The sequence below is a fragment of the Ziziphus jujuba genome, chromosome 4, assembly GCF_031755915.1.
Source record: "Ziziphus jujuba cultivar Dongzao chromosome 4, ASM3175591v1".
NCBI lineage: Eukaryota > Viridiplantae > Streptophyta > Magnoliopsida > Rosales > Rhamnaceae > Ziziphus > Ziziphus jujuba.
Genome location: NC_083382.1, coordinates 30,887,922 through 30,902,149, shown reverse-complemented (window position 1 = coordinate 30,902,149; position 14,228 = coordinate 30,887,922). Strand labels below are relative to the sequence as shown.

The 14,228-nt window shown below is 36.3% G+C and overlaps 2 protein-coding genes across 2 annotated transcripts; one reads left to right on the top strand and one right to left on the bottom strand.

The window, feature by feature from the left end:
* Positions 1-5,683: 5,683 nt before the first annotated feature.
* Positions 5,684-6,912, bottom strand: LOC107415410 (metalloendoproteinase 3-MMP). The gene has a single exon (XM_016023733.4). The coding sequence runs from the start codon at positions 6,842-6,844 to the stop codon at positions 5,924-5,926; it is 921 nt and encodes a 306-aa protein (XP_015879219.1). The 5' UTR covers positions 6,845-6,912; the 3' UTR covers positions 5,684-5,923.
* A 3,910-nt stretch (positions 6,913-10,822) lies between these two features.
* LOC107415415 (metalloendoproteinase 3-MMP) lies at positions 10,823-11,845 on the top strand. The gene has a single exon (XM_016023737.4). It carries the CDS (start codon positions 10,840-10,842, stop codon positions 11,755-11,757), a length of 918 nt encoding a protein of 305 aa, XP_015879223.3. The 5' UTR covers positions 10,823-10,839; the 3' UTR covers positions 11,758-11,845.
* Positions 11,846-14,228: the final 2,383 nt, after the last annotated feature.

Sequence of the window (14,228 nt, the reverse complement as noted above, 5' to 3'; positions counted from 1 at the left end):
GTGCTTTGTACGGGAATGATACATTGAGTTTTTGCTCAAATCCATGGCACTTTGGTTATCACAATGTACCTTGTAGTCTTCTTGCTTGATGCCCAATTCTGTGAGAAAACGCTTTAACCACAACATTTCCTTACCCGCTTCCGCTGCGGCAATGTGCTCTGCTTCAGTAGTGGATAAAGCAACACACTTCTGCAATCTTGACTGCCATGACACAGCTCCCCCTGCAAAAGTGTAGAGATAACCTGATGTAGATTTTCTATTATCAGGGTCTCCGGCCATATCTGCATCTGTATAGCCTTCTAAGATTGGATCACCTCCCCCGTAGCACAAGCACAGCTTCGATGTACCTTTAAGATACCTGAGAATCCATTTGACTGCTTCCCAGTGTTTCTTTCCAGGATTTGAAAGAAATCTGCTCATAACACCTACTGCATGAGCAATGTCTGGTCTGGTACACACCATTGCATACATCAGACTTCCTACCGCTGAAGAATATGGTACTGAAGCCATCTCCTCTATCTCTTCTTTGGATGAGGGGCACAATCTCTTACTCAACTTAAAATGATTTGCAAGTGGAATGCTGACCGGTTTGGCTTTATCCATGTTGAATCTCTTTATCACCCGTTCAACATACTTCTCTTGAGATAGCCATAACCTTCTATTCTTCCTGTCTCGGATTATTTGCATTCCCAAAATTTGTTGAGCTGGTCCTAAGTCTTTCATATCAAAAGACTTAGACAATTCTTTCTTCAGCTGACTAATCTTCATTGCATCTTGTCCAACGATCAACATGTCGTCCACATATAGCAAAAGTGCAATGAAGTTTCCACCTGAAAATTTTTTAATATAAACACACTGGTCTGCTGCAGTCCTTTTATAGCCTTGACTCACCATCAACGAGTCAAACTTCTTATACCATTGTCTTGGTGCTTGCTTGAGGCCATACAAGCTCTTCTTTAGCTTGCATACGAGGTTTTCTTTCCCTGAAACCTCAAATCCTTCTGGTTGCTCCATGTAGATTTCTTCATGTAAATCACCGTGAAGAAATGCTGTCCTCACATCCATTTGCTCAAGCTCTAGGTTTAGACTTGCTACTAAACCAAAAATGACTCGAATTGAAGTCATTTTTACCACTGGTGAAAAAATCTCATCAAAGTCAATTCCTTTCTTCTGAAGAAATCCTTTGACCACCAATCGGGCTTTGTGTTTCTCCACCCTTCCGCTGCCATCTTTCTTGAGCTTGAACACCCATTTATTCTTTAGTGCCTTCTTTCCTGTTGGAAGCTCAACCAACTCATAAGTATGATTTTTCTGCAAGGATTCCATCTCATCTTGCATTGCTTACAGCCACTTTTCCTTCTCTTGATGAGAAACAGCTTCCTGGAAACTCTCTGGCTCCCCTTCTTCAGTAAGCAGAATATACTCAGATTCTGGAAATCTCTTTGATGGAATTCGGCCTCGCTCAGATCTCCGAACTTGTAAACCACTGGTTTCAGGAGGTGTACCATCATCTGACCGCTGTGATGGCCCTGCAGCTGCTTGAGAGGATTGAGTCTCCCCCTGCTCATTATCCCCTTCTTCCTCCTGGTCTGCTTCTGGTATATCTTCATGCACCTCATTATCCTCTGTGGCTATTTGTGCTGGTGCTGGATTAGGACAAAAATTCTCGGCACTAGAACTACAATTAGGAGACATTCTGGGCTTTGCAATGTCTTCCATTTTCTGGTTTTCATGGAATACTACATCCCTGCTTCTAATAACCTTCTTGGTTTTCGGGTCCCAAAACCTGTATCCGAATTCTTCGTCTCCATATCCTATAAAGATGCATGGAGTAGATCTTGCATCGAGCTTCTGTTTGAGCTCCTTGGATACATGTACATAAGCTATACAACCAAACACTCTTAAATGAGAGTAGGAGGGAATCTTACCCGACCACACTTTCTCCGGAATTTCAAAATTCAACGGTACTGACGGTGATCTGTTGATTAAATAGCGGGCGGCACGAACAGCTTCTCCCCAGAATGGCTTTGGCAGCTTAGCCATACTGAGCATACTTCTGACCTTTTCCATAATGGTTCGGTTCATTCTTTCGGCTATTCCATTATGTTGTGGGGTGCGAGGGACCGTCTTCTCATGTCGAATGCCGTGTCTTCTGCAGTAGGCATCGAACTCCTTGGAAGTATACTCGCCTCCATTATCTGAACGGAGACATTTCAGCTTCTTTCCTGTTTCACGCTCTACCATGGTATGAAACAGTTTGAAGTAATCCAATACCTGGTCCTTTGTCTTCAAGAAATATACTCACACCTTCCGAGAAGCATCATCAATGAAGGTCAGGAAATACTTGTTGCCACCTAATGATTCCACCTCCATGGGACCACAAACATCAGAGTGCACCAGACTAAGCAACTCTGATTTTCTCGATGCAGAGGAACTGAAGGAGACTCTATGTTGCTTACCAAACAAGCAGTGATTACAAGGATCTAGCGCAGCATCCTTGCAAACAGTGATAAGCTTCTTCCTTGCCAAAGTGGACAATCCTTTTTCACTCATGTGACCGAGTCTCTGGTGCCACAGATTTTGAGACGCCTCTCCTTCTGCAATATTGAGGCTGTCTGCACATATCTTCACATGAGTCTTGTACAACGTTCCACAAATATGTCCTCGGGTGACAACTATGGCACCTTTCGTCATTTTCCATGTGCCTTTGCTGAAATAGTTGTCATAGCCTTGCTTGTCTAAGGCTGCTCCCGAAAGTAGATTAAGCCGAAGGTCTGGAACATGACGGACATCCTTCAAAGTGATTGTACAACCAATATTCGTTTTTATCTGAATATCACCAGTTCCCATAATCTTTGCGAAACTGGAATTTCCCATCTTTACCGTACCAAAGTCTCCTGCTTTGTACGTTTTGAAGAAATCTCTATGTGGAGTGACATGGTAGGATGCTGCAGTATCGACTACCCACTCAACATCTTGGGTTGATATATGAAGGCATGTCTCTTCTTCGGTGGAGCAGAGCGCCACTTCTCCTGTACAAGTGACTAGTGTCTCTCCATCCTTCTTCGGCTGATTACCTTGGAGTCTCTGCTCTCTCAACAATTTTCTGCAATTCTTCTTCATGTGACCCTCCAGGCCACAATGATAGCACTTATACGATGATTTTCTACCGTCTGTAGATCTGCCTCTGCTCTTGCTCCTGCCTCTCCCCCTACCTCGACCACCTCTTTGCTGTCTTCCTCTCTCTGTGACGAGGGCATGTGACTGATCCATGCCAATGTCCTTTCTCCTGGCCTCTTCATTAAATAGGGCATCCTTAACCATAGCCATAGTAAGTTTGCCATTCGGGGCCGAATTGCTGAGAGAGACTACCAATGTCTCCCAACTGTCTGGAAGAGAGCTTAGAAGTAGGAGGGCCTGATCCTCATCCCCTAGTTGGTAATCCACAGCAGATAGTTGATTTACCAAGCTCTGGAACTCACTGGTATGCTCGGCTACAGAAGTTCCACTCTGTAATGTGAGATGTACCAATCGCTTAAGCAACAGGGCTTTGTTCCGAGCAGTCTTGGCCTGGTACATGTCCTCCAATTTTGTCCAGAGGGCATATGCATCCGTTTCCTTCGCTACATGATGGAAGACACTGTGGTCGATCCATTGCCTGATCTGACCGATCGTTTTCTTGTTTAATTTCTTCCATTCTGCTACTTTGCTGGGATCGGGGTTTTCGCCTTTAGCTTCTATAGGATCAAACAGATCCTTACAATTGAGGAGATCTTCCATCCGAGGTCTCCAAAGTGTATAATTTGTGGCAGTGAGCTTAACCATAGCTCCCGAAGATGATTCTTCCATTGACATTATGGCTTGACCAAAAAATGGAGCTGAATTTGGCAAAATGGAGTTAACCGTTGCGTCCGGAACGGCCGAAAATGGTGGACTTGACTCTTCCGGGGTCAAAATATAATTACCAGAAATTTTGGGGCAAAAATGTAATTTCACAAAATTTTTGGGTCAACCTGCAAATACAGAAACTATAGGGGTCAATCTGTAATTTCCAATAGTTCAGGGGATGCACCGTAATTTCAGAAAACTACAGGGGTCAATCTGTAATTTCCAATAACTCAGGGGCTGTTCCATAATTTCCGAAACTTCAGGGGCCTTTCCGTAATTTCAGAAAATATTGCTGACGTGGCAGATGACGTGGCAGATGATGTGGCTGACGACGTGTCGCTGGCGTGGCAGATGACGTGGCAGGGGTTCGCTGACGTGGCTGCTGACGTGGTCGTCTTCAACCTCCAGACGGCGCGTGCGGCGCGTGGGCGCGTGAACAGTTGCAGAAAAATTTCAGTCGGCGCGTGCGGGAGCGTGGGACGTCCGTTTTCTCTCCGGCGAACTTCGTTGTTCTCCTCTCGTCGGGTACTTTCACCTGGGATTGTCAAATTAATTATTTGAGCAACTTTCCGAAACACCAACTTGAAGAACAGTAGCTTTGTTTCTTCAAATTTTGGACCCAAGCTCTCAACCTGGAGCTCTGATACCACTTGTTGTGGTTCTCTGACCACTTTAGAGAAGAAATATGAGAAGAAAATAAAAGAATTCTATTAATCTCTTAAAAATAGAATACAAAAATAAAAACTTCTTTCATGGAGGATTCTCTCGTGGAACCTCTCTCTGCACTCTCCAATTCTCTCTGGAATTGCTCACTCTTCTCTCAAGTTCTCTCTGGAACTTAAACAACTCTCTCTCTTGGAGTTTTCTCTCAATTCTCCTCACTTGGGAGGATTGAGATTGCTCTCTTGGCTTGGTTATCATGGAACGGTAAGGAGCCTATTTATAGGCTTACAAGGCTACAATTTTCAACATCTTAGCCCACAATTGTTGATCGGTGCAGCATGTCAACAATGGTGGCTGTCAACAATGGTGGCTGTGGTTGGTGCGGCTGTGGTTGGTGAGGTTGGTGTGGTTGGTGCGGCTGGACTTCACATTTCTCAGTCCTGTTTTTAGGTTATAGTGATATACTTGCTGTTATATTGATTAGTCTTTCATGTTGTTAAGATAAGAGTCATATGAGCGATAAGAGTTATCTATTGTAACTACAGAGGTTATACGAGTGTGTGAATATAAATGCAACTACCTGGTAGAGTATTGATTGTACAGAAAAAGAATTATTTTGTTTATTCTCGTTATCAAAGATTCAATTTCTTCCTCCTGGTGATCTATGAAAAAATCACAATAATGAGTTTATTTTATTTTATTTTTATCTCATTCCCTTCTCTTCCTTGTCTGTCGACTATCTTTATGACATGTCATTTTGCTTCCTCCACTTTCTTGTCCCATGACTATATTTATCACTTGCCATTAAATAATGAAAACCCCTTCAATATGTATGTGCAGCTTATTTCCAAAAAAAAAAAAAAAAAAAAAAAAATTGTATATGCAGCTAATTAAGAATCTTATTATAAATAAAAGATTAATGAAACAGGTAAAATACAGAAAAAAAGAGAACAAATGAACAAATATGTGATCATTCACTGCTAGATTGGATACTCCTTGTCTAGTTAGTCCTTTATATAAGCACAGACATGTCAATTATCTACGTATAATATATATATATATATATATAGATATATAATTGAATGTATAAGCACATTTTCAATTAAAAATATATGCAACACAACAATACATATAATCCAATGCTTAATTTATTTCCATTAATTAATTAACGCAAAAGAAAACTCATAAATTGAGTACCAAGAAATTAAACAAAATTAACATGGTGATCTTCATGGGTTACCGATATCCGGTACGTTATATGTAAAGGTACGGTATGGAAAGTGCTACTAATCTAATTATAACCGAAATGCCTATGTATGGTATATTTTCATCCATTATTTTCTGTGACTGTAAGTTCGTAATTTCCCACATTTCAAGCATTGTATAAAGCTTTGATTCCCTGGATATCGTCACCATGCAAGCCTTTGGTCACTCCAGCGGCAATCCCAGAGTACATGATAGCTCCCTCCACCGAGCTATGTCCAAGTCCAAGAAGGTGACCAATTTCATGCAAAGCCACGGTCTCAAGATCAAATGCATTGGGAACCGCCCCGACGGACCATGTCTCGTCAGCGTCGTAGTGGAATCGTCCATCAGTAGGAGCAAATGCATGGGCCAACGTTCCACCAGGGCCGTCGAAAGCCGATCCATCGCCGTGGTCTCGGCGGTGGAAACCAATTTTGAGGTCTGCGTTGGTATAATCTTGGGCTTGGGAGAATGCGAAGTGGGTGTTGGAAGCCCATGTTTGGAAGGCTTTCGAAACCGGATTCATGGCCTCCGAAGGCGTGCCGGGAAGGAAACCATAGGTTAGTTGGTACTTGTTTGAAGGCCACTTGGGATATCCTGGGAAGAAAGCATAGTGACCGACTATGTGCAAATTGCCACGGCCATGTTGGTGGTTGCTTTTCTTGCCTGATCTCATTCTCGTCGTTCCGTTAACAATATCGGCGACGCCGCATCGTGGCGTCATCATTTTCGACACCGTTTTCGCGTCGAGAGTTCCGGTGGATTTGAGATTGTAATTCAGCTGGTAAGTCTTGATTGCGGATTCCAAGAGATCGTCAAAATCGTCGTCGTTGGCATGGGAGTTGTTCTTGACATTTTGATAGCTTAAGTAGCCAAAGTTTTCGAGGTACTTTTTGAGATCGTGAATGCCTTTGACCTTCTCTCCCTTGTGACATCCCTCGAGATGCTTGAGAAAACCAAAGGGTGATGATGAATTTTCTTTCTCTGCAAAAGTTGCATGAGAAAGGGAAAGAAGGCAAATGACAAGCACAAAAGCTTCGAAAGCCATGGCTACATTAATGAGGAAAGCTAAAGCAATTTGATTGTAATTTTTTTTGCTCGCTGTTGTGTGTGTAGCTCTTATTTCGAGCTCTATTTATAGGCCACTACTCCTAATGAGAAAATGGATGCAAAGAATTCTTGTTTTTTCATGGCATGCAGTTAGTAGTCAATTCGTGCAGTTTTTCCTTGCTCCAAAAACACGTTCAATCGAATGCGGTTCTAGAATTAGGTTCTATATACATATATACTCGGTCTACCATTGAGACAGTCCTGATGAAATTATCGTGATTCAATTATACACTTTGAAGGATATATAGCATCTATACTTATATATATATATATATATATAAATGAATAAGAAAGATATTCCCTTAAAAGACCGTTGCTCTAAATTTCCTATACTATATTTATATATGGTTAAGTCTTTGATTATTCAGAGGTCAACACAAGCATATCAATTGTAAATCTACTAATCTGGCTAGCTAGGATAAATAATAAATAATTTTTAGCTGTTTATTTAACCTTCTTGTACTTTTTCTTTTTGAAAGGTTGTTATTGTATTTTTGTTTAGAATTCAAAATAGAGAATAACAAGTTGTTTTATATATGAATCCAATAAATGTTTAGCAAATTGATCCCATTTCTTTTTTAAATAAGAAAATTACCAAAGTGTGAACGTCATTGCCAAAATATTAGTTTTCCATTTTTTAAAAATTTTGAAAGCAACTCAAAACAACTTTTTGTTGTTTCTTGTTTTTATTTTTTTATTTTTGTTGTTTTTGTTTTTGAAACTTTTTCCCAAAAACTTATGTATGATTACCTGATTGTACATGGTTTAGAGAACAATTTTCTGTTTTTGAAAGATACATGGCAAAAAGGTTCTAATTTCTCAAAATATTGAGTAATATTAGTCCATCAAAACTTGGCCTGTACCAAAAATCAATTTTGTTCTAGGAGACAACATTTCAAATAATTTTCCTCTTCATTCCCCAGTAGGCCGGCTTCGGTTTAGTACTTTTATTTCTATAAAATTTAAAAACCATGGTGTGGATTGAACAAGTTTCCTGGTATTTTTCGGGTTTTATTTGGAAGAAATTTAATTTGAATACAAACGTTAAACACATGGATACGGAGTCAGAGACAAAAAACAAACCATATAAATGTTTAATTCAATTTGGTTTAATATTTGGGGTCAATCTATTAATAAGTCAACCATTCATACGAGACCTCAAGCTATAGTGCACTTAGCGCTGGTCTTCCTCTGAATAATCTTCAATTAAGTCTCTCTGTATAGCGTAAATTTGTCGCTCCACTTAGCGCTGGTCTTCCTCTGAATAATCTTCAATTAAGTCTCTCTGTATAGCGTAAATTTGTCGCTCCACTTAGCGCTGGTCTTCCTTTGAATAATCTTCAATTATGTCTCTCTATATAGCGTAGACTTGTCGCTTGGAAATATTAGTTTACCTATTTGGCCTCAGTTTTCTTTGATCTCTACCCTGCTTCAAGCACAAGTCGTTTTTCTATTTATACGTCCAAAAATATATTTCTAAACATATATAAAGCCAACTGCAAACTTATAAGAAGAGAGACGTGCAATTGAATAACAGTATCATTAATGTATATAATATCGTTCAGTTTGAGACTTTATTGTTGCTGCTGTTGTTGTTATTATTATTGTTATTATTTAATAAATTCAGTTTGAGAAAATGAGACATAAGAAGTTCATTTTTAAGGAATATGAGGTATCTATATTATTGTTATCAATATTCTTTTAGTGACGAATAAAAAATAGGTAAAACCGAGCAACTACTTATTAACCAGTTTAGTTAGTCCACTTTATATTAATTTGGGCTAAAGATTAATTTAAAGAAAGAAGAAAACAGAGAGACCCTGCGGTTTTGATGGTCTTGATCAAGCTTTTATAGATACAAATCATAAGAGAAACTCTATTGGCTACAAGATTAGTTCAATAACAGAAGCCAATTAAACATGTCGGAAAATTACAGCAGGTTGAAACTAATAAAACTTAATTGATTGTAGGTGCATAATGCGCTACTCTGTCAGCATGACATCAGACACTTGCAACCTATAATAATTTCTTCATAAAGTACTACCTTATATATTAGTTATAACAGTGAGTCCCGTTGTTGGTCCAAAAACACTAATTCCTTTTCTTTTTCTCTTTTTTTTTTTTTTTTTTTTTTTTCTCTCTCACTTAAGAAAATGGAAAACCAAAAATTATTTATCTAACACATTTCATTAATATAAAGAGAGAGTAAAACAGAGTTACAAGAGAATTTTTTACCCAGGGAAATATAATTCAATTTTTCCAAGTCCTTGGTTCACGAACTTGGACACTCTTTTCACAAGTTAAAAGTTTTCCAATTTCAAGTTCCTCAAATGGGTATTACTGTTTATTGTTAGACTCTGAGACTGAAATTAGAATGAACAATGAAGAAGCTATAATTAAGAGAAATTTTCAACATGTAGTGTACGCCACGTTGCTGAAGATATATACATATATATATATATATATATCTATAGTGAGAGAGAGAGAGAGAGAGAGAGAGAGAGAGAGAGAGAGTTTTGCTATTGCAATAAACTAATTTCAAATAAGGAAGACCCAGCTGCATAAGACACAATAATTCTTCGAGTTCACAAGTAGCGGTCCAAATAGATCATAATTAAGCACTGTGGTATACCAATAACTTTTTTGGCAAATTTTCGTTGGCTTTAGAATAATCCTCCTTTTCTTCTCTTAAAAAAAACAAAAAAACAAAAAAGAAAACAGAGAGTAAACGTGTACCTAAATAAAATAATATTATATACAAATATATATGTTAGCGGAAATTTCCTAGCTACATGATCATATGGATCAGTAAACCGAAAAGAGACATAAAAAACGACGAAAATTTGGAAAATGATGTCCCGAACAGCTCATAATTCAGGTGGAAGTTTCTGGCTGAGAACATGGTCGATTCAGTCCATTAGAATATATATTATATTTATACTAATCTGTACTGTATAAGGCATAGAAAGAAATAATTTTTGGTTTCCATAATGTGGGAATAATTGTAGTTTGTTTTCTACTTGTATTATTCGAAAAAAGAAGACAAATATAAACTTAAAATACACACTTAAAATGCAAAACATGTTGTAAAAACGGTATAAGAATGCCCTAAATTAAATTGAATATTTTGATCAATTAAAAAAAGAAGGAGAATTGTGAAGAAGGGTATACAGCTACAAATTGATGACCTGCCGATCCACCGAGAATGTTGGAATTGGACAGATCGATATTTACCTTCAATTTGTAATTTTGATTTGAAAGTGAAAAATGAAGTATGATATCAACTAAAATTATTTTATCGAACTACAAATTAAGTAGTTGTGCAGGATTAATATTTCAATTCAGAAATCTACAAATTCTTTTGCAAAATATACCATGCTTTTGCTGGCGGTGCCGTTGATTTTAATTTTGCAAACAAACTATAATTATATATCTTTAAATTTGATAGAAAGAAATTTACCAAGTGCTTAGTTTTAACACACACACACACACACACATATATATATATATATATATATATGGTTCAGCTTAAAAAAAAATATATATATATATATATATAGGTCAGAATCGTTTTAAGAAAATTAAAACATTAAAAAAAAAAAAACGTAAATGGTTTGTAATGTGTATGTGAATGCAATGAAAATTTCAAAAATAGTTAAAAAAAAAAAAAAAAGGGTGGGTTCTTTGAGCATTGGCGGGCTATACATAATATTATTATTTTATGAACAATTTGCATGATAAAAATAGACATAGGTGAGGAAACAAACAAATTTAACTAAGAAAAAAAAAATGTTTATAGCACGTTGTCTAAAATATGCATCAATAGATGCCATTATGTTTGTCCGTGGAAATTAATTAGTCCCAACTATATAAATACCTCTCTCAAACATTAGCTTCTGCGTACCAATTAATCCAATCCAACTTTAATTAACAATGGCATCAAAACCGTTTTCTCTCTTCGTCATCCTTCTTACTCTACTATTTCATGTGGTTTCATCAAAGCCATCTCCATATGATTTTATCAAGCATCTTCAAGGAGCTCACAAGGGAGACCATATCCAAGGCCTCCACGACCTCAAACAATACCTCGAGAAGTTCGGTTACTTAGATTACCACTCCAACCAAACCCACGCCAACGACGACGATTTCGACAGTCTCTTACAATCCGCCGTCAAAACGTACCAGCTCAACTACCATCTCAACGTCTCAGGTGATCTAGACGCAGAGACAGTATCGAAGATGATGATGACACGTTGCGGTGTGGCTGATATTATCAATGGCAACACTCGAATGGAATCGGGAAAGAACAATCACGACCATGATGGTCATGGAAGCAACTCCTTCCACACAGTCTCTCATTATTCTTTCTTTCCGGGAAAGCTCAAATGGCCAGCTTCTAAACACCACTTGACCTATAAATTCGTAGGTGGTAACTTCCCATCCGAAGCTGTGGGACCCGTTTCCCGAGCTTTTCGGACCTGGGCGCATAACACCCACTTCAGGTTCACCCATGTCCAAGATAAGCGTAAAAAGGCAGACATTACCATTAGCTTTAACCGTGGTAACCATGGAGATGGAGTGCCTTTTGACGGAGAAGGAGGAACGTTGGCTCATGCTTATGCACCGACGGACGGAAGGTTCCATTACGACGCCGACGAGCCTTGGTGTGTCGGTGCTTCGCATGGTGCCTATGACTTGGAGACCGTGGCTTTGCATGAGATAGGTCACCTTCTTGGGCTCTTACATAGCTCCGTGGAAGGTGCTATCATGTATCCAACCATTGATTCTGGTGTGACCAAGGGTTTGCATAGGGATGATATTCAAGGAATTAAGGCCTTGTACAAGAAATGAAAAAGGTGTGGACGATTGATTATCATGAAATTTTATTATTTCACATGAATTAATTAATTGAAGTCTATGGAAATTTTATTTCATTAATAATATATTTTGAATAAGGTATATGTATGGTGAAGTGTCTTATCAATTTATTGCAAAACTTTTAAATTGCTAAACTGTTTCAATTGATCATATTTTTTACATTTTGAATTATAATTTTATTATTTGTCTTCACCGGTAATAATTACCAATTTAAGTGACAAATTTAAATTGTAGTATTTAATTTTTTTTAATACTAAAATTTTAACAATGAATCTTTTAATAGTAACCGTTTAAATTGTAATATGATATGTAAATTCTACGGATAATCATTTACCAATGATGATAAATAACATTTTTCATTGAATTACTGTTGAATTGATAAATTAATATCAAATACTTTCAAGTAATTAGTTACATGCAGCGCTGAGCTTTCTAAATATGGGGGGTTATTGTTTTTTTCTTCGTTTAAAAGAAATCAATACTCTTGGATTAATAATTAGAATATCTACTAAGCAATGAGTAAAAGTGTAGCGAAAACAATAACTAAACATTAGGGAGGGAAAAAAAATACAACAACAACCTTAACCTACAAAGTTGTCCTACTTTTAATTAAAATGTTTCTTTTCAAAAAAAAAAAAAAAAAAAGAATTACGATGTTTTTACGGCTTTCTTTTTTTGTAATGAAACATAATATATAAAGTATTTTTATAATGGAGGTGGAATATGAATAAGAATATTTTACATTGGGTAAATCTCTGTATCCTCGCTCTCAACTTTATCATGCAATTTAAAAAATATATATTAATGGTGTGGTTTTTGATGGTATACAAATTAATATATGAGTATTATGTATCATATATATCCGAAGAAATTGCAAAAAGACGACAAATTGGAATTGATCATCACATAAACAAGTTTATTAATTGGAAGTTTGTGCTTATAAGTACATGGTCATGGCCGATTCTCCTAGTCCACTTATTGTCCAATCGAATCCCTTGGGATCGGATTAAAGCAAAATTCTCTTCGATTATGTAAGGAATACAACTTTACTACTACTCTTCTATTATTGGAATAAAAGGAGACAAAAATTGATGCAAGAAGATAATGCAAAACTTGCAACGTAGGCCCATTTGTAACATTCCATCAATTCATATAATAGATTAATCTATTGGGGATAGAGTTGGCTTAAAAAAAAAAATTTTGAAATTAAATTATATTCGAAATACAATGAAAATCAAAATAATTCATTATTTTTTTAAAGTACAGGTTGGATCGGTGTGTAGCTGATTGCAAAGGCTGCAAGAGTAGTAAGAATATCCCAATAAACAAATAATTTACTATTCAATTGTCAAGAGTTGGCGACTATTAAATATGGTTTTAATTAGAAGGTCCAGCAGGACAATGTGGATCCTGAATATCGGCTTTTGCTGGATAGAGTCTATGAGTGAATGATTCTTGATCTCAAAAATTGTAAGTGTTTAATTCCAGTTATTGTTACACTGTTGTAAGAGCATCTAAATGGCGATATAGATTGTTGTCTTGGATAATTCTGTCTAAAACGAATTAATTAATATTAGGTATATTTATTTATTCTTTTTAAAAAATATTATTTTGGTTTATTTGAATTTTTGCTAAGCCACATTCAGATGTACAACAATGAACTTTTCAAAACGTCTCTGTTATATTTTTGACATGGCAATTAGTTTTTCAATAATTTTACAATTATCAAATATTTACCAAATAATATAAAATTACTGTGGCAATTAATGTTTCAATAATATAACAGTTATCAAATATTTACCAAATGATATAGTAAATATTGTTGCAATATTTCATTTATTTAGTTTTTTTATTCACTAAAGAATTTATTTATTCATATTCATATTTTACGTATATGTTAATCAATAATATATTAAAATTTATTATTTGATAAATATTATTTATTAATACTTTGATACTTGTAGTATTAATGTTAATTTTTAACAATTCACATCTTAATTTAAGATATCCTAAAAAACCTAGGATTTTTTTGATAAATGGAAACTCTTTTTTTTTTTTTTTTTTTGGGTAAACCGAAAAACCTAAGATTAGTTGTTATTTAAAAACAGAAAAAAAGAAAGAAAGTCTTGGAATAAATTTGTAGGCAAATGTCATCCTGAGTTGAAGAGAAGGCGTTAAAATTTCCCCACCTGGGCCAATTTATCATAAAAAGTGTACTTTTTTTTTTGAAAACAGTAACCAAGTGCATTTAAGCCGTCATTTTTCTTGAGCAAAAGTTCAAAATTCGAATCCGCACACAAAATATTAGCTAAACATTTTTTTATCAAGCCAAATATTAACCTAAATTTCGTTTAAAACTTAAAATATTCACATAAAAAAAATGGAATTGATGATCTAAGCGAATTATTTAATTTGCTTAAAGGAAATCTTAGGATAATTATAAA

What these genes read in the sequence shown, in the direction of transcription:
- LOC107415410 (XM_016023733.4), bottom strand. Translation starts at nt 6,844, where the DNA reads ATGGCTTTCGAAGCTTTTGTGCTTGTCATTTGCCTTCTTTCCCTTTCT.
- LOC107415415 (XM_016023737.4), top strand. Translation starts at nt 10,840, where the DNA reads ATGGCATCAAAACCGTTTTCTCTCTTCGTCATCCTTCTTACTCTACTA.